The sequence below is a fragment of the Bos indicus genome, chromosome 7, assembly GCF_029378745.1.
Source record: "Bos indicus isolate NIAB-ARS_2022 breed Sahiwal x Tharparkar chromosome 7, NIAB-ARS_B.indTharparkar_mat_pri_1.0, whole genome shotgun sequence".
Classification (NCBI taxonomy): domain Eukaryota; kingdom Metazoa; phylum Chordata; class Mammalia; order Artiodactyla; family Bovidae; genus Bos; species Bos indicus.
The window spans coordinates 22,291,164-22,309,506 of record NC_091766.1 but is presented as its reverse complement, the minus strand read 5'-3'; the positions used below and the strand labels follow the sequence as shown (position 1 = coordinate 22,309,506).

The window sequence follows — 18,343 nt, the reverse complement described above, 5'->3', positions numbered from 1 at the left end:
CCATTTCATGCCAGTCAGAATGGCTGCTATTCAAAAGTCTACAAGCAATAAATGCTGGAGAGGGTGTGGAGAAAAGGGAACCCTCTTACACTGTTGGTGGGAATGCAAACTAGTACAGCCACTATGGAGAACAGTGTGGAGATTCCTTAAAAATCTGGAAATAGAACTGCCATACGACCCAGCAATTCCACTGCTGAGGAATACCAGAATACTGGTATTCCCACTGAGGAAACCAGAATTGAAAGAGACACGTGTATCCCAATGTTCATCACAGCACTGTTTATAATAGCCAGGACATGGAAGCAACCTAAATGTCCATCAGCAGATGAATGGATAAGAAAGCTGTGGTACATATACACAATGGAGTATTACTCAGCCATTAAAAAGAATACATTTGAATCAGTTCTAATGAGGTGGATAAAACTGGAGCCTATTATGCAGAGTGAAGTAAGCCAGAAAGAAAAACACCAATACAGTATAATAACGCATATATATGGAATTTAGAAAGATGGTAGTGATAACCCTGTATGCAAGACAGCAAAAGAGACACAGATGTATAGAACAGTCTTTTGGACTCTGTGGGAGAGGGCAAGGATGGGATGATTTGAGAGAATGGCATTGAAACATGTATATTATCATATGTGAAACGAATCGCCAGTCCAGGTTTGATGCATGATACAGGATGCTCAGGGCTGGTGCACTGGGATGACCCAGAGGGATGGGATGGGGAGGGAGGTGGGAGAAGGGTTCAGGATGGGGAACACATGTACACCCATGGTGGATTCATGTCAATGTATGGCAAAACCAATACAATATTGTAAAGTATTAGCCTCCAATTAAAGTAGATAAATTTATATTAAAAAATAAAAATGAAAAATATGTATACTCATGATCACTTTGAATTCTAAAAAAATTTCTAGTTTCATGTACTTAATAATTCCATTCCTGTTTACTTTATAATATCTGGAACTACTGTTTTTCAGATATTAGAATGCCTGGACTCAGGTTATAATTTTTCTTTTTAAAATAGCAGCTTTATTGAAATACAATTCATATTCCATAAATCCCAATCTTTTAAAGGATACAGTCTGGTGGGCTTTAGTTTACTCACAGAGTTGTGTCATCACTATTTCTATCTTCTCTTTAACATCTGTTCAACTTTTGGAGTACTTCCTTAAATTGATCATCTAATCCTTCATAGAAAGTTTTATTCCTGATTTCATATTTTTAAGAATTCTTTTTGTTCCCTGAATGCTCCTTTTTTTTGTAGCCTACACTCGTTTCACAGACATGTTTCTTCATCACACTGAGGATAATAATGAAAATATGACTTAAAAGGTTTTTTTCTTGCATTGTCTGTGTTCTTCAAGTTTCTTTTTATTTGGTATCTAACTTTTATTTTATACATACTAAATTTGTATAATTCCTTAAATGTCTGGTAATTCTTAAATGTTTAAGAATGAGGCACTAAACAGCGGCTGGAAACTGGATTCATAAGTGAGGTTTAGGAAGCAGTATGGGCTTTACTGAAGGGTACTTGGACAGGAACCAGGTCATTACTGCCAGAATATAGGTCTTCTCCTGGTCAGAGAAGTTTCCAAGAGAGGAACCCTCTAGGCTTTTAACTGGGGTGTATTTTCCTGAGTCTGAGGTAAATGAACAGACTTTACTTAATTCCCTTCCCTCCTCCTCCCACACCTCACTGCTAGTTTTCAGTATAGCACCCCTGCCCTCAGCAGTACTGAGCATCCCTTTGCTTCAGTGTCTCTGGACAGCCATGGTGGGAATAAGAGTAGCTGCCTGGCTACATCGTCTTGGGGGAGGGATCATAGTATCTAACTGCTACTTTTAAAGATTTCCAAAATCCTATTTTCAACATTATCTCAACCTATTCCTTCACAAATATGTGGGATATGTGATGTCTCTAATTCCTGAACTTCAGCCTGCGTCATTTCACTTCGTGGTTTGTCCTAGTTTCAGCCTTTTTTTTACATTCAGTTCAGTTCAGTCGCTCCGTCGTGTCCGATTCAACTTAATTCATTTACATTGCAGATTCCAAACTTTTGTTGATTATCTCTTATCAGCTAAGGTTTCTTCTCTTTTTGTCTACATTATGGCCTTATGCCGTTTTTATGCCTTTATTGATATTTTAGTGTTTCCAGAAGGAATAACTAAATCTGGTCAATCCTCCAGATTAAATATGAAATCCTGAGTTAATTTTAATCATGTTGCAAATTTTCTAGATTCCAAGACAGAATTAAAACAATTATATGTTAAATAGAATTCTGTGGGTTGCTCAAAACCTAACCATTTATATTTTATTGTAGTATAACGTATTCTAGGTTTCAAATATCAATCAAATATCAAACAAACTCAGATACAGCTAGTTTGTTAATTAGAGACAGTCTATCTTCTATTTTCTCATACTTTTCACACATCAACTTGATAAAGCTACTAACCAAGGACATTTATCATATATTTAAACTATAATTTCTTAAAATATTGATTATGATAAAATTGTTTATTCCCTCTAAATAGAGTAGAAAACTCATTCAACAAGCATTTAAAATTATATTATGTCTCAAGCATGGAATAGGAAGATAAAAGGCAGTGCTTATTCTTAACAGCTTTAGGGCCTAGATGAACAAATATTATACTGTTGTTTCGAGTCCTGTGACAGTGCCATGGAACTACCAGGAAAGAACAACTCATCTAGAAAGACAGAAGAGCAGTCAGGAGAGGCTTCCAAAAGAGATGGCACCTGAATCTGTATTTGAAGAAGTAGCGGAAGTTAACTAGGCAAATAAGGAAGAAGGAGGAGGGAAAAGTGTTTGTTAAGCATTTTCCATGTTCTTTTACACTATATTTTAAGAAAATTCCTGTATTTTCTACCTAGCTAATTTGATTTTCAGCTGAATACATTAGGTTGATTTATTGTTTTAAAATTTTATATTTTTAGTTTCCAGGGACTATAATTTTTTATAGCAGCTGATTACATTATGGATTCAATTACCTCTTGTCTCTAAAGAGTTATTTAAAGTTTACTATCATCTCTTCAGGTTTTGATTCTTTTGTTTGGTGCATTTGTGATCTCTCTTCCATGGCATTGGTATTCTTCAAAGATTTGACTGTTTTCGATCGTCTGTTCATATGTGTATTTGAGAATTTCTGTTTATATGGCAGAGAATATAAATTCTGAAAAAACAACCTACCTCTGGAGATTTTAGAAGAGTGATGAGATATTCTGGGGACTTATGTTCTGAGTGGGGATGTTCTCCTGTATTTTCTAGGGATTGTAGGCTACACGGGAGTGCATGCAAGCTCAGTTGCTAAGCTGTGTCTGATTCTTTGTGACCCTATAGACTGTAGCCCACCAGGCTCCTCTGTTCATTGGATTTTCTAGACAAGAATACTGGAGTAGGTTGCCATTTCCTCCTCCAAGGGATCTTCTCTACTCAGGGATCGAACCCACATCTCCTGAATTGGCTGGCAGGTTCTTTACCACTGAGCCACCTAGGAAGCCCTAGGTTACATGGGGGCACTGCCCTATTTGGTTAGTATCCACACTGGAAGTCTCCTATATCAGAATTCCCATTTCAGAGAGCCATTATGTATCTTTTCCCTGGGATTAACAAGTATAGCATAATCTATATTTTTTAACTTTTCTGTCCCTTTGCTATCCGTATGGCAATCTGGAGTTACTTCAGACTCTTCTGCTTCTCTCTCCAGCTCCAACATTGATCCTAAGGAGCCAAAATGAAGTCTTAGTTCACTTTGCTAGGCAGTAATTCCTAGGGTTCTGACCTGGCAGCAAGCACTAAGTTGCCGGTGTTCCAATATAAGAAAGGGATGAGTAGGGGGCCAGGTCATACACTGCCTAAATGTAGTGCTTAATCCATCGTCTTGACAACTCCTTCAGGGTCCCATCTATTATAGTGTTTCACATTTATTGACCAAGTGTTTTGAGTTAAGTGTATCTCCAGAGCTACTCTTACCTCTTCAGTGTTTTTTCTCTGCTCTTCATATATTTATCAGTCCGATCTCATCTGTCTTTAAGAATTCCTCAGGCTTAGTGTAGTAATGACATCCTTCTTTGTTTTCAAAAATAAGTTCAATTACACCAAAATTCTATCAGCAGCCCTCCATATTCAACTCCCTATTTGAATTACTAGTCATCTTAAAGGCACCCATTACTTAATATATTAAAGAGAGAATTTATGATTTTTCCTTCAAACAAGATTTTTTTCAGTGAATGGCAGCACCACCTTACACTCAGTTATGCAAACCAGAAACACATGTCACCTTTGACACCTCCATCTTCAAACTTCATCTGTAAATTCTGTCAATTTCATTTCCTACAATAACCATACGTATATCCACTTCTTTCCATTTCCAGTGCCATCATTCCTCCCCTTTACTACTGCAGTCCCAAAAGATGCCTATTTACATCCACTCTGCTTCTTCCCATACAGTAACTAATATGACCATATTATTCCCTATTTAAAAGACTTCAGCAGCTTCCTGCTGCTCCAAAGATAAATATCTTTGGCATGGCCTGCAAGGCTATGGAAGGTCTCGTCTGTCCAACCTTATCTTATTATCACATTTCCTCCTCTGTTCCCTCTGCCTGGATGTCTCTTTATTCATCTTTCTGTATAGTTAAGCTCTACTTTTCTTCAGATCTCAAGTAGATTACCACTCCCTCATGGAAGCCTTCCCTAATCTCTTCAACTAAATTCAGTTACAGTCAAGTCTACCTCACTTTTGTAACACTTATCACAATTGTGTTTGAAGGCTTTGAGGATGAAGTCCAGAGCACAGGCAGAAGGATTCAACTTGGACCAGGAGAAAGACATCTTTTCTACTGAGATGGGAAGATAAGACAGATACAAATGGATGTTTATGTTTGTAAGAAAGTAAGTTGAAGGAGTTCACATTGCCAGTCTTACCTGTTACTTGTTTACTATTTGATGAATTACTACTATCAGCCTGGAGATCATCTGTCACTGACTCCTATGTGAAATAAGAATTAAACATATAGCACAAATTATGAGATGGAATATTTTTATATTATAATATTATAAAAACATTTATTTGGTTATTTTAAAAATGTAAAACTAATGTTAACTTTGTGTATCACTTTCATATTTAAAACATTTTTCAGCTTATTGATATAGATGTAATCTGATATATAATATTAAATCTTAAAATATAATACTGTGGACATATCTAGGGTGTCAAAAAATATACTAGTCAATAACTATTGTGGGATAAGCCAGCAAAGTGAAAATGAAAGTCACTCAGTTATGAAAGTCAAAGTCACTCAGTCATGTCCAACTCTTTGTGACCCCATGGACTTATATAGTCCATGGAATCCTCCAGACCAGAATACTGGAGTGGGTAGACTTTCCCTTCAGGGGATCTTCCCCACCCAGGGATAGAACCCAGGTCTCCCATATTGCAGGAGGATTCTTTACTGTCTGAACCACCAGGGAAGCTCAAGAATACTTAAGTGGGCAGCCTAGCCCTTCTCCAGTGGATCTTCCTGACCCAGAAATCCAACTGGGGTCCCCTGCACTACAGGCAGATTCTTTACCAGCTGAGCTGCCAGGGAAGGGAAGTCCCTGATAAACCAGCAACAAGAAGATAAAGATGAATATTTTTCTGATCCCCTAGGCAAGAAGGAATTTTTTCCCCTCTAAATACTAAAGCAAAATAAATAAAAAGAAAATGATTGATAAATAAATCTAAAATACCAAAAGTAAAATAAAAGGCAAACAAACAAATGTGGAAATATTTGTTACATATGTGTGTAAAGTACAACTATCTTCAATAAATAACAAATAAGTATTTCACAAAGTTACACAAATGGCCAATAAAATGAGAAAAAGTATCAACTTTACTAGCATTCAAAGAAATGGAAAGTAAACAACATGCTACTTTTCATCTATCAAATATATCTATATATCTTTATCTATATCTATATTTTTAAGTTTCAGATAAGATGGTGCCAACTGGACAGAATGAAATAAATAAAATAAAAATTTTAAACATAATCCAACCCTTGACCCATTGCAACATATTTATCTTAGGATAACAATTTGAGGTATATAAAAACAATTTCTGTGGTAGGATATCTACTGATATCTAAAACAGCAAAACCTTGGAAACAATCTCAACCTCTCAACCACAAAAAATAGTTATAGAAATTAAAATATGACTATATATGACAAAGCACTAAGCAGACACTAAAAATCATATTTTTGAAGATTATTTAATGTTAGAGGAATTTATACAATAATTTGTAAAAAAAAAAAAAAAAAAAACGTTTTTAAAGGCACAGGAAAAAATAAATGGAAGGAAAATACAAAAATTGAAAGGAACTGCTTAAATATTCTTTTTGCACATCTTGAATCATCTGTTAGGGATACTTAACACCGCTAAAATCTGGGGAAATGTATTTTGTCAAAGTTGCCCTCCCCAAAAAAACTTGTCATAGAGAAATATGCAAGCTAAAAAGCTGGATTGTGACTATCAAATTTAATGCTAATGTCATATGCTGCTGCTGCTGCTGCTAAGTCACTTCAGTCGTGTCCGACTCTGTGCAACACCATAGATGGCAGCCCACCAGGCTTCCCCGTCCCTGGGATTCTCCAGGCAAGAACCCTGGAGTGGGTTGCCATTTCCTTCTCCAATGCATGAAAGTGAAAAGGGAAAGTGAAGTCACTCAGTCGTGTCCGACTCCTAGAGACCCCATGGACTGCAGCCTACCAGGCTCCTCCGTCCATGGGATTTGCCAGGCAACAGTACTGGAGTGGGTTGCCATTGCCTTCTCCAATGTCATATGAGTCACAAGCAATTTTTAAAATCTGAGTTTCTCCAAACTACTGCTCCAGGCAAGAACACTAGAGTGTGTAGCCATTTCCTTCTCCAGGGGATCTTCCCCACCCAGGGATCAATCCCAGGTCTCCTGCATTGCAGGCAGATTCTTTACCATAGGAACCACCAGGGAAGCCCAAACTACTGTTATACATCTGTAAAATATTTTACAGAATCCACATTAAGTACATTAGATCAGGAAGTTGTATAATATTCTAATGATAATGAATCCTCTGTTTCTAATTGTTAATGTAAGTCAAATGAGAAAACATGAAAATGGCTTCGAAATGTGTGCTACCAAACATAGCAGAATTACTAAGAAGCACTTAATATTTGTCACACAGAAAATTAGCCAGTAAGGAATATTTCTTAAATCTTTGACAAAGGAAAGAAAAATAAAAATGCATGGCTATGAGTCTATCAGAATCAGAAATTCAAGGCCCTATCTAAAGCCACAGCATCAGTATGTATAAAAACACTGGAAAGTTATGTAGTCTCTATTGAACAAAGATCATATTATACTTTCTTTCAGAGGTACATTAGGTACCACTAGTCTCTACACTAAGTTTATCCAAGGACCAGAGGAGAAACATACGTACACTCAATAGAGCAATCTTCTCATCCTGGGTCTCTTCACTAGTGCTATTTTCATGCAGGTTTTTCTCTCCTGTAGCTTTTAACTCAGTGCTAACAAACAAACAACACAATTAGTTTGTAGTGTCTGGACTTGGCTCTCCACACTCCAGATCACTGTTCACACTGTTTAGAATCTGAAAGGCTCTATGGGGGTCATCATTAGCCACCAGAACATAGTGTGTGAATTGTATCAACACACAATACGCCGGGAATGCTTTCCTGGAGATTATATTGCATTTGCCTTTAGGCAACTTGGCCAAATTTCCTTCTTTAAAACAAAATATCTCTCTTTCCTAAGTCAAATTCCCAGTTCTGTGTTCTGAGAAGAGCTAAATCAGAACACATTATTTCTTTCACTGACTCTTCTTCTTCATTGACTCTTAGAATGAGAGGTTATTAGGATCAAATCAGGACTGAAATTTTGAGGTGGCCAGAGGCATGGGGCTGTTACTTGTGTATACACACCTCGGTGGCCGAGAGCTGTCACCTCCCTGACCACTCCGCTCAGATTTTTCCGCGATTCTCTGCAAACCACGCGTTTTGCCATTTCTTTTCAGGCCTACAGATAGGGTGACACGTTTCAGGATAAAAGCCCCAGAGGCCTGCCTGCAGGCTTTGGGGGAACCCTGGGGTTGAGGCCCAACCGCCCCCGCCCTTGGTTCTTGTCCACCCCGCAGCCTGCGCCATGAGCCAGCCCCGCGGAGCTTACAGTGGGCAAAGAGCTTTCGGCCGGACCGTGACGGGGCCTCCGCCTTGGCCTGGGCACCTAGACCTGTCGTTGGGGTTAGGTTGAGCCTACCGCGGGCCTGCTTTTTGCGGGTATAGACCCCTAATGACCACATTGCCACCCCACCGCCAGGCCCCAAGAGGCCTCTTAGCCCTGGACGGCCTGTCTCGTCGTCTTTCTGCAGAACCTAGCTACAGTCCTGTGGAACCAGAGTCCAGGCCTGCGGGGCACCCAGAGAGGAATTAAAAAGGTGAGAAAAACCAAAAGGCCTACAGCGCCAACCCCCACCCTGGCCTGGAGCGGCCTGCCTCACTCCCGCCTTTTTATCTCCGGGAAGTTGCGCGGCGGCTTCTGGGAAGACGCGGTAACGTGGTGGCTTCTGGGAAGACTAGTCCGCTGGGCCCAACACCTGGTACTGATACTTGGGCCAGTCTCCTTAGCAACATTACCAGGAAGGCCATGGTAATGGAGTTTGAGGTCTCTAAGCACACAGTCTTCCCAGGGGGAAGCCTGACTCAGTGTAGGAAGGTGAGAGAGGAATGAAAGCACATTACAGTGACAGGGAATGTTTTCTGAGAACCTCAGTCCCTAGAGCCGCCAATTTGCTGTGGAGCCTTGGTAACTTGAGAGTCTAACCAAGCATTAGAAGTGCTTAGGTTCCAGGAGGTTTCTTCTCAGGGACAAGCAGAATCTCTGAGCCCCTGCCTAGAAGCTACCTCCCGGACATCTCTTAGTAGCCTTGTGGTTAAGGTAGAGAGTTCCACAAGGGCTCCCCTCCTAGTGCCCTGAGGCTCAGGTCTTTTTCTCTGCCCAAAGGGAGTAACATGGGAATGACCACTCACTCCATACACTGAGGACAGACCATCTGGCTGCATCTGATAAACATATTGTGTATATAATAACCATCTTCTTACTTTTAAAAAATGACATTTCACAACATTAAAACATGCTATTTGTATAGATGAAATTAGAAAAACTCAGACTTCTTTTGTGATGCTCCAATATTGTGTATGTTCATTGGAAGGACTGATGCTAAAGCTGAAACTCCAATACTTTGGCCACCTCATGTGAAGAGTTGACTCATTGGAAAAGACCCTGATGCTGGGAGGGATTGGGGGCAGGAGAAGGGGATGACAGAGGATGAGATGGCTGGATGGCATCACTGACTCGATGGACATGAGTTTGAGTAAACTCCGGGAGTTGCTGATGGACATGGAGGCTTGGCGTGCTGTGGTTCATGGGGTCGCAAAGAGTTGGACACGACTGAGTGACTGAACTGAACTGAAATGAAGCACACATATAGCCACAATGTTTTTATAATAAAATCACTGGATTTTTTAATTCAAAATCTGCTCATATAAAGTCACTTAATAATTAATTATTAAAACTTAACTTTGTAAAGAATAGAGGGCAGCCATGCTTACTTTATTACATATAGTGCTTTGAGTCACTGAATTAGTACTTAGTCAGCACCTTACTCTGTGTCAGGCATTATGGTAGGTCGTGGGGTACAAAAGTGAATTAGAAACGGTTCTAAATAGTCAAGGACCTCACAGTTTTGTTGTTGTATAAAGCAATTATCATATTTCAACATCCTTTCTCTAGTCACATCCATACATGCTGACAGGCAGTCTGTAGTTTACAAGCCAGCTTTCCAGGCTCCCTTCTCTCCCATTGGAGAATGTTTTTTTTTTTTAATTGTGGGGTTCTTAAATGAATTTTTAGGAGGTATGGATCCTGGAATGCCTAAGACATAGAAATGGAAGAAATGGTGAAAAAGGAAAACAGCTTGAAGCAAAAGCTGATCTGCCCTTTGATGGCCCTATTCTCTAGAACCCTCTCTATACTGAATTATATTCGCTGAGGTTCCATCAAGTCAAGATTTATGGGAGTTAATGCCCAGGGCTTCAAAACTTGAAATAACCTCCGGTGTCATTTCTTGGGCCAAAAGTGTCCTTAGAGATGATCTGGTTGTCCCCTCAATTCAAAGGTGAGCAATTAGGACACCTGTCTTAGGAGGCTCATTAGGACAGAAGGTTGGCATAGGTGGCATGAATCTCCTAACATTTGGCTAGTGTGCTTGTCATGCTCCCATTCCTCCCAACACATGGCTGGGAAAGGAATACGGGAGGAGAGCAAGGAAAAGAGCTTGAAGCCTTAAGTAGCAAGGGGAAGAGAAGAGACTACAGTCAGACTTGGTCAATTTAAAGCTCCGCCTGCCCAGCCTACACAAGGAGAAAGAAATGTGTCCCCTACAAAAGGGTGAAGTAGGGCGGAGGTATCTCAACGCAGTCATCTATCTCCCTCCACTCTATCCTCAAGCATTCAGTCCTAAGTGTTAAATTGAACATCTTCCATTTTCCTGTTATATTGTTTCCATATCTATACTTTAGAATTCTGCTTTCAGTGTTTCAGTTCAGTCATATGATTGTTTTGACTAGATTTGGAAGTCATGGAAATGCTAACTTCTATGGGCAAACAGATTCCAAATTTTTAAGAGATTTCTGAAGAAAGCTTTTGGGAAAACAGCCAGTTCATGTATATAGGATTCCCTGGAGCCCAGAGGAAATCTTTCAGAATACCATTTTCTTATCAAGTGACCCCCCCACCAAACCCTTGCAACCTGAGCTCTGAGCAGTTTCATTTGTGGTACCATCCACAGGATTTAGGGTTCAACTGAAAATCAGCTTATTTTTGCTTAGTCCACAGGACTGGGAAAAAATAAGTGATAAATGGAAAGTATCTTCAAGTACTGCAGTCTTAATACTATGCAACATATGTAAAAGGACCAAGGGGATTTTTATTCAACAGACATTTCTTGAGCCTCCATGATGGTACAGACTTTCTGTGCTGGGGCTACAACCACAAGCAACTTAGTCTTAGTGGGCATGTGGCAGAGGGTCAGTCAACCATGCAACCATATGGGAAGCTTCTTAGAGAAAAGGGTAGTTGAACTGAGATATAAGAGGTGAATGATAGGAATTAGGGAGATTAAAGGAAAGGGTATTCTATGAAAAGGAGACTAAAATCATGATGCTTTTAGGCCACTGCAAAAAGTAGTTGGCATAACTGGAACCAAGACTCTTTGGAGGAAGGACTGGAGAAGAGACCCTGGGCCTTATGTGCTGAACCAGGGAGCCTGAACTTTATCCTAGAAACTATGGGAAGTCACTGAAGGAATACTAAGCAGGAGAGTGGCATGACCAGATTTTCAATTTAGAAACACTGCCCTGACTCAAATGTGAGGAAGCTGACGTGGAACAGGAAGACTAACTTTAAAAGCACTGTAATATTCCAGACGAGAGATGAGAGGGGCCCCAGCTATACACTAAAAGCTTTGAAAACAGAGAGGAGTAGATGGTAGCAAATATATGGAGAAAGCAAAATCTGCATAATTTAGACTGCAGAATATACCATTTTAAGAGCGTACTCACTGTGTACGGGTAAAAGACATGGAAATACTGTTTAAGGGCCATCGTGATGGAAAATTTGAATACAATCGTGTGTTCTTTTAAAATATAAAAATGAATTAAATCCTGGATACACTTAAATCCAGGACACATTTGATAATAGCAAATGTGCAAGGCAAAGGAGAGCTTCTCTGGGGGGACCATAAGTCTTCGGAGTTTGGGGATCCTTACAAAGGATGTAGAGTAGGTTGCCTAGTGGTATAGCTTGATTCTATTATAATCAACCAGAATTACCATAAGCATTATGACCAGTGATCACCAAATATACTAACATCAGAGGATTATGCTAAATAAATTTATAAAATAGTAATTATAAGAAACTTTGAGAAACAAAAAAAATCTTTATTTTTTTACAAAAGTTTTCATAAATGCATTGTATATTTGATATGCATGCTATTATAACAAAGCAACTAAAAATATAATTACAGTTAATATACTTTTATGCATATTTAAAAGGTAACTTTTAAATTTCCTCAATTTTTAAAAATTGAAAGTAGAATAAGCAATTCTTCAAAAAATATCCATTTCCCCTTCATGCAACTGCTGCAGTGACTTAACAAGAAAAATAAAAATAATCTGTCGAATGTTTAAAAGCCACTGTCACCCCATGAAAACCTTTCGTTTGGACCAAGTTTAGAAGTGCTTGCCTCCAGGTAATATGTATCTATTGCCTCTGGGTTATAACCATTTATGTGTTCTCATTAGGGCTTTGTCCTCACTTGAATGCTAATTCCATTCTTACTGTGGTTAACTGTAGATTCACAGAAAGGACCTTGTAGCATACTTAGAAAATTCTGACTACCGGGATCATGTTTTTCTTTTCACGTATATGCTTTCTTAAAATAGAAACAGGCAAGAAAATATACCAACTTAATTCAACATATAGTTTATCAATTTTATATATAATTTTTCATTTTTCCTGAGATATTAAGTTTGTAAGTGGTCTGTTTTCATGCAAAAATACAGTTTTCCATTCTTTACATTCATTTCATAGTATTTTGTATTCTAAGTAACTACATCACATTTGTGCTTTATATTAATACATTTGGAAAATAAAGAATAATTCATTTCCTTTACTGCTAAAAACAGAAAAGATTAGCGACTCTTTGATGGGTAATACAATCAAATTAAGTGCTGACTTCAAGTTGCTAAAACACTACCTGACTATAAAAATTGCAATGAAAAATTCTATTTTTTTCATGCTTGCAGTTTTACCTAAATTTAGAATGGAAAGTTGACCTGCTTATGTGAGGGAGACTGGGTATTTATTCCTTAGATTCCTGAGTTCTTGAGTTCCTAATATGTGAGGCTAGGCCTGCACACCACACCTGGTCAGTTTCCTCTCTCATCTGGAGGAAAATCACAATACAATACAAAGACGACTTTTATGGCAAAAGGAAAGAAAATGGTGTATATTCTACTTTATATCTTTATAAACAACAATATCAGTTTGTAAAATGTGAGAATTACCAACAAATTTGAATGAGAAACAGAAAAAAGGCCAAACATTTAAAAACATGTTTATGCTTAAGTAATTGACTGCTGTTATACTTCGGATTTAAATTGGATTGATGTCCACTATGAATGTAAATATCTTAAGTACATAGCCTTTTTCTATTTTTGGTTAAAGAGAAATACCAACTTTTTCCCCTCAAAATAAAGTTGGAAAATCTGAGGCAAGAAGGATTTTCTTTCGTTAACACATACTGTTTCATTTCTATTTTATTAAAAAATTCAGTAGTTAAACAGAGGAAAAAATAAATGTACATGCAATATATTTAAGGCCTGCTGTTTACTTTTCTCAGCACATCTGCAAGAACCTGTTTATATGCCCAAGTGTGACGGTTTTCATGAGGATTAGGAAGGCTAAATAGAAACTTAAGATCTTTAAAGTGAGGAAAAGAAATCTTAAGTTACCCATAATCAATTATCTCTATTACTAGGTAAAAGTGGAATCAAAATAAAATCAAAATTATTTGCTTAAAATTACACTGTTTAAAATCCTTTGTAAACAAAGATAAACATGAAATTTAGTTGAGTGGAAGGACAAAGGGAAACAGCTTCATTTTCTTCAAGACGTGAAGCTACTCGCCTTTAAGATAGTATGAATATCCAATAGCAATTTTATAGCAATGAATATCCAGGTAGCAATTTTCTTTTAATTAGTCAAATATATATTAAATATAAAAAATTAATGTTATGTAGATGTGGCCTTGGACATTTTTAGTATTTGTTTGTTTAGAAATGCCTTTAAAGTTAGTGTGCATAGAATAATGTGCATAGAACTGGGTTATTTACCATAAGTCAAATCTTAAGTGTGAGCAGTGGGACTGCAGAGAGAGTCCAGTAAAGGAATATGTAGAAGACTGGATAAATACATCAAACAAAACTGGGGTTGGTCCACTATTGCAAAGACTGAAATGTATCATCTCTGGTGCAGATTCATCTAGTAAGCCTGTGTGATTATGCAGTTTCTAACCCACAGCCTTATTGACAGTATGGATTTGCTCCCGGTGAAAGGAGCTTCTGGACTGTGACCACTGCCCCTGTCTATTTTCAGATCCTGGCTCTACAGATTAAAACACTTTAAAAACACTTTCCTAGGGACAGTTTCTTCTTCAGATGCAGTCTGTAGCTTGGGACTTAATTGCTGTTCATGCTGGGCTTTAACTATATGACATTGTTGGCACCCAGGTACAAGAAGTATTTAAGCACATAATACAAGAGAGGAGGTTTTCATGGGTATTTAGAAGCATTTAGAGATTCTATGAATGAAATTATTCCCCAAGGAGACAGTTATCTGTGATGGACTTAAGTAGTTTTCTAGGGGTATTTTGAAGAGGTTCTTCAAACTTACGTTGTTGAAAAATTATTTTATTTGGAGATGACATTCCCCTCCTCCCTACATCCTGCCTTGACAGTCTTATTGGAAGAAAGAGAAACTGTTCAGAATTATTGCCACATGTTTCCCAGGCCTGGCATAGACATGTTGAAAATGGAAGACTGGAAGAACCCAGCAAGGAAATTTGGTATATTAATTGCTGCCCACCGTGAGAAATAATTCTGGGTTTCTTATCCCAAGTCTTCCCTAAAGCTCCATCCAATGTAGAGTCAACAGACATCTTTCATAATACATGTGGTAAGACATCCATGAATATACACATACTATCCTTGAAATAGTTGTATATTACACTACTTCTGGGTAGTTCCTAATATTTTAATAAGCTTAATAAATAAGGAAATGGATTGAAAAGTCTTTGTAAAATGTTATGTAAATATAACATTTAAGAATGTCTGAATTTGCATTCATCATAAATAAAAGTAAAAATTGGACAGAAAACGTTTTCAAACCAATAAGGATTATTATGTTTAAAGAATCTGAAGTTATGTAGCTATAAAGTTATGTAGAAGTTATGTATCATGTCTGTTTCAGCAAGATTCTGTATTAGTTTTCATTTAAGTCTAATTTAATTGTGATTTTGTCCATCAGTTATCGAATAAGGCAGTCCACCTTGCCTCAGTATTTGCCATACCTGTTTACTATTTCAAAAATAATTAAGTACAATGTATCAGTTATGTTTTTCTTTTATATTTAATAGAAGTTCTGTGAACATTGAGAATATATTACTTTTAGTGGTACACAGTTCTTAAGAAAAGTCGATTTTTTTACAATGCCACTTGTGATATTTTTAGCAGCTTGCTACAATATCATTGTAATAAAAATAAAGTGTACTCAGTGATGAGAGAGAAAATATTGTTAAAGATCTCTAGAGACAGGAAAAGGCTCAGTCATAAGGTCACATGCTTTTCATTTTCAGCTGCATCATTCTGACTTGTTACTTTCAAGAACAACTATAATATTGCTACATTGTCCATTATACCGAGAAGAACTTTCCTTGAACTTCACATGGAGGTTGAGTAAAGCTCTTCTATTTGTTTTTTGAAGTACTCTCTCAGCTCAGGTCTCTTAGCCTTTAGGGTCGGTGTCAGCAAGCCATTTTGAACTGAGAACATATCAGAGTGGATGTGAATGGCTTTAACCTAAAAACCAAACGCAGAATACATCTTTATCAGGAGTATAACACAACATTCATAGCATACATGGTAGAAGTAGACAGGCATGTGGGAATAGAAATACTGACATAAAAACAGGCCTATTTAAAAAGTCAGAGTTACTGTAACAGCCTGTCAGCTTATTTGATATATCTGAAAGCCACCTCATCCCCTTCTTACTCCCCAATTTAGCCAGTCAACAGAAATGAATGAGGTCCTCACTCTGTGCCAGGCACCGAGGGCACAAAGAGGAATCACGAGTGCCCCTACCCTTGGGGAGTGCATGCTGGTATCCAGCAGAGGAGGCACAGTGGGCAATTATTAGAGAGAACGGAATACTCAGGAGGAAGGGCACCTAACTCAGGGAAGCCTTCCCAAATTAGGGGAGTGTTAAAGGACAAGCAGGAGTTAACCAGCTAAGGAGAGGCGGGTGAAGGGCATGCCGGGCAGAGGCAACCCCATGAACACAGCCACAGGAGTGAGAAATGGCAGAGTGTGAAAAAGGAAATCCAAGTGGTTTCTTTTGTCGTTTCGTGAAATAGGAGGCCAAGGAGGTGACGGATGAAGCTGAATTGGTGGACAGGGCAGTTTTAGAGGAAGATAGTAGGAAGACACTGAAGATTTTTATACAGGGCAGTAACACAGCTGAATACACATTTTATAAAGTTCTTTCCAAGAGAAACGTGAACATGGTTTTTAAGAATGTTAAGACTAGAAGCAGCAAAACCAATCAGAAGGATCTGACCAGTCCATAGGAGAGCAGAAAAGGGGCTACGCTTAGAGTGGTGGCAGAGACAGGGTCAAGTAAGCAGTTCTAAGAGAGATTCAGAAAGAAATGAGATGAAATAAGGAAGAGGCAGTTTTGAGGACTCCCAGGCTTCCAGCTTGGAGGGCTGCATGGAAGAGATGCCATTCACAGGAGGAATATAAAATCTAGGTGGGACATGATGAGTAAATGTTAAAAAAAAAAAAAAAAAAGTTCTGCTGGAAAATTTTATAGCATTATTGGAAGGAGGAATGGAGAGATCAGGTTTAGTGTTCATGGTGCTTATTTCCATGAGGCAGATCCCAAGCCTCCTCATACAAAGTCTCTTTGCAATGCTGAATGGGGGGCCAGAGAGATAGATCAACTATTCTGGGAAGGGCTGGGCAGGCTCCTCTCATGTGGATTCCAGCTGAAAGGCTCACTGTCAATTCCACGAGAACTTTTATCATCTGGGCTTGAGCTGAATCCTGGAAGGACAGTCTCTCCAAAAACTTGTATCCTGACTGACAGTTGGGTCTACCTTCAGTTATTTTGTTGAGATAACAGATCCATATTATTAAAGAGCAAAGGAATCACTATATAAAGACTTAAAAAATTAAATGTGCTGAATACACATATACTTTCACTTGCTGTTTCACTGAACTGATCATTTATTGAGCAACTACTATGTGTCAGGTATGGTGTAAGGCACCAGGGATACAAAGAACAAGACACAGTCTCTGCCCACATGGGCTTACAATCTAGTGAGAGATGCTGCCATGTGAATATTACTACTACAGGGAAAGCAGTGGTCCATTGCTTTGCTAGCATCATTCCCCATCTTCCATGCTAATAAAACCAGGTTTTGTTTGAGGCCAAAATGGTCTATATGTAAACTATGACAATCCTATTCCCTATTTCCAAGCCTCCCTTGAGACTAAGCGGGTAATCATCAGATCCATTTTTGGCTACTGAGAAGAGAAAGTTTTTGCTTTCCGCATGAAAGTTTCAGATATACCTATTTCTACCCACTCCCCCTTTTTCCTTCCTTGAATATGGACTGTGTCCAAAGCCATAGCAGCCACCTTGTGACCATAAGGTGATACGCCAACATACCCAGAATGGAGAGTGGGAAGAAAGACCTAGGGCTTTGAAGACCTGTACCTGCCTTGGACATCTTATCTTTGGACTTCTTATGTGAGAAAACCACAAAAACACACCCTATGTATGTAACATACTGAGGGTTTTCTTTTAGAGCTGAATGCATCTGACATAGCACCTAACCCTACCCGGGTCAGGATTCACTGCAAAGGGATGCTTGAGTAAAACTCTGAAGGATAAGCAGGCTTTGGCCAGATAAAGATAGCAAGGGGAAGGGAGAGGCTGCTCTATGGCTCCAGTAATGGGGGCATGGGTTACAGAAGCCAGGAGAACAAGAGTGCAAGGTCCCTGTGGCACATGCTACTGCCAAAGGAGAACCGTTACTTAAAATCCATGGATACAATCAGGAAATGACTTATTTAAAAAAACAAAACAAAATACTCTCACACCCATTAGGATGGCTATTATCCAAAAAAGAGAAAATAACAAGTGTTGGTGAGGATATAGAGAAATGGAATCCTTGTGCGCTGTTGGTAGGAATATAAAATAGTGCAGCCACTAAGGAAAACAGTATGGCAGTTCCTCCAAAAATTAAAAACGGAATTACGACCCAGCATTTGGAGTGTGTGTGTGTATCCAAAAGAACTGAACGCAGGATCTCGAAGAGATATTTGTACATCCATGTTCACAGCAGCATTATTCACAACAGCTGCAATGGAGAAGCAACCCAAA

At 38.6% G+C, this 18,343-nt stretch overlaps 2 protein-coding genes across 7 annotated transcripts in view; both read right to left on the bottom strand.

Moving 5' to 3' along the window:
* Positions 1–8,731, bottom strand: part of MEIKIN (meiotic kinetochore factor) — a 136,517-nt gene extending 127,786 nt beyond the window's left edge. Inside the window, exons 1-4 of one of the 2 annotated variants that reach the window (XR_011567586.1) lie at positions 8,225–8,730; positions 7,981–8,074; positions 7,479–7,566; positions 4,950–5,013 (exon numbers count right to left, since the gene is read on the bottom strand). Coding sequence is in view for 1 of the 2 variants with exons in the window: in XM_070793208.1 (XP_070649309.1) it covers positions 4,950–5,013; positions 7,479–7,566; positions 7,981–8,074; positions 8,225–8,357 (379 nt within the window). In the remaining variant the exon portion in view is untranslated. Of the gene's footprint in view, positions 1–4,949; positions 5,014–7,478; positions 7,567–7,980; positions 8,075–8,224 lie in introns of both variants that reach the window. The other variant, XM_070793208.1, reaches the window with a different exon arrangement.
* Positions 8,732–12,033: 3,302 nt separating this feature from the next.
* The window catches only part of ACSL6 (acyl-CoA synthetase long chain family member 6), a 66,112-nt gene continuing 59,802 nt past the window's right edge, over positions 12,034–18,343 (bottom strand). For all 5 annotated transcript variants that reach the window (XM_019964575.2, XM_070793205.1, XM_019964572.2 and 2 more), the window contains one exon: positions 12,034–15,753. In XM_019964575.2, the coding sequence (XP_019820134.1) occupies positions 15,616–15,753 (138 nt within the window). In that variant the 3' untranslated portion in view covers positions 12,034–15,615. The remainder of the gene's footprint in view (positions 15,754–18,343) is intronic.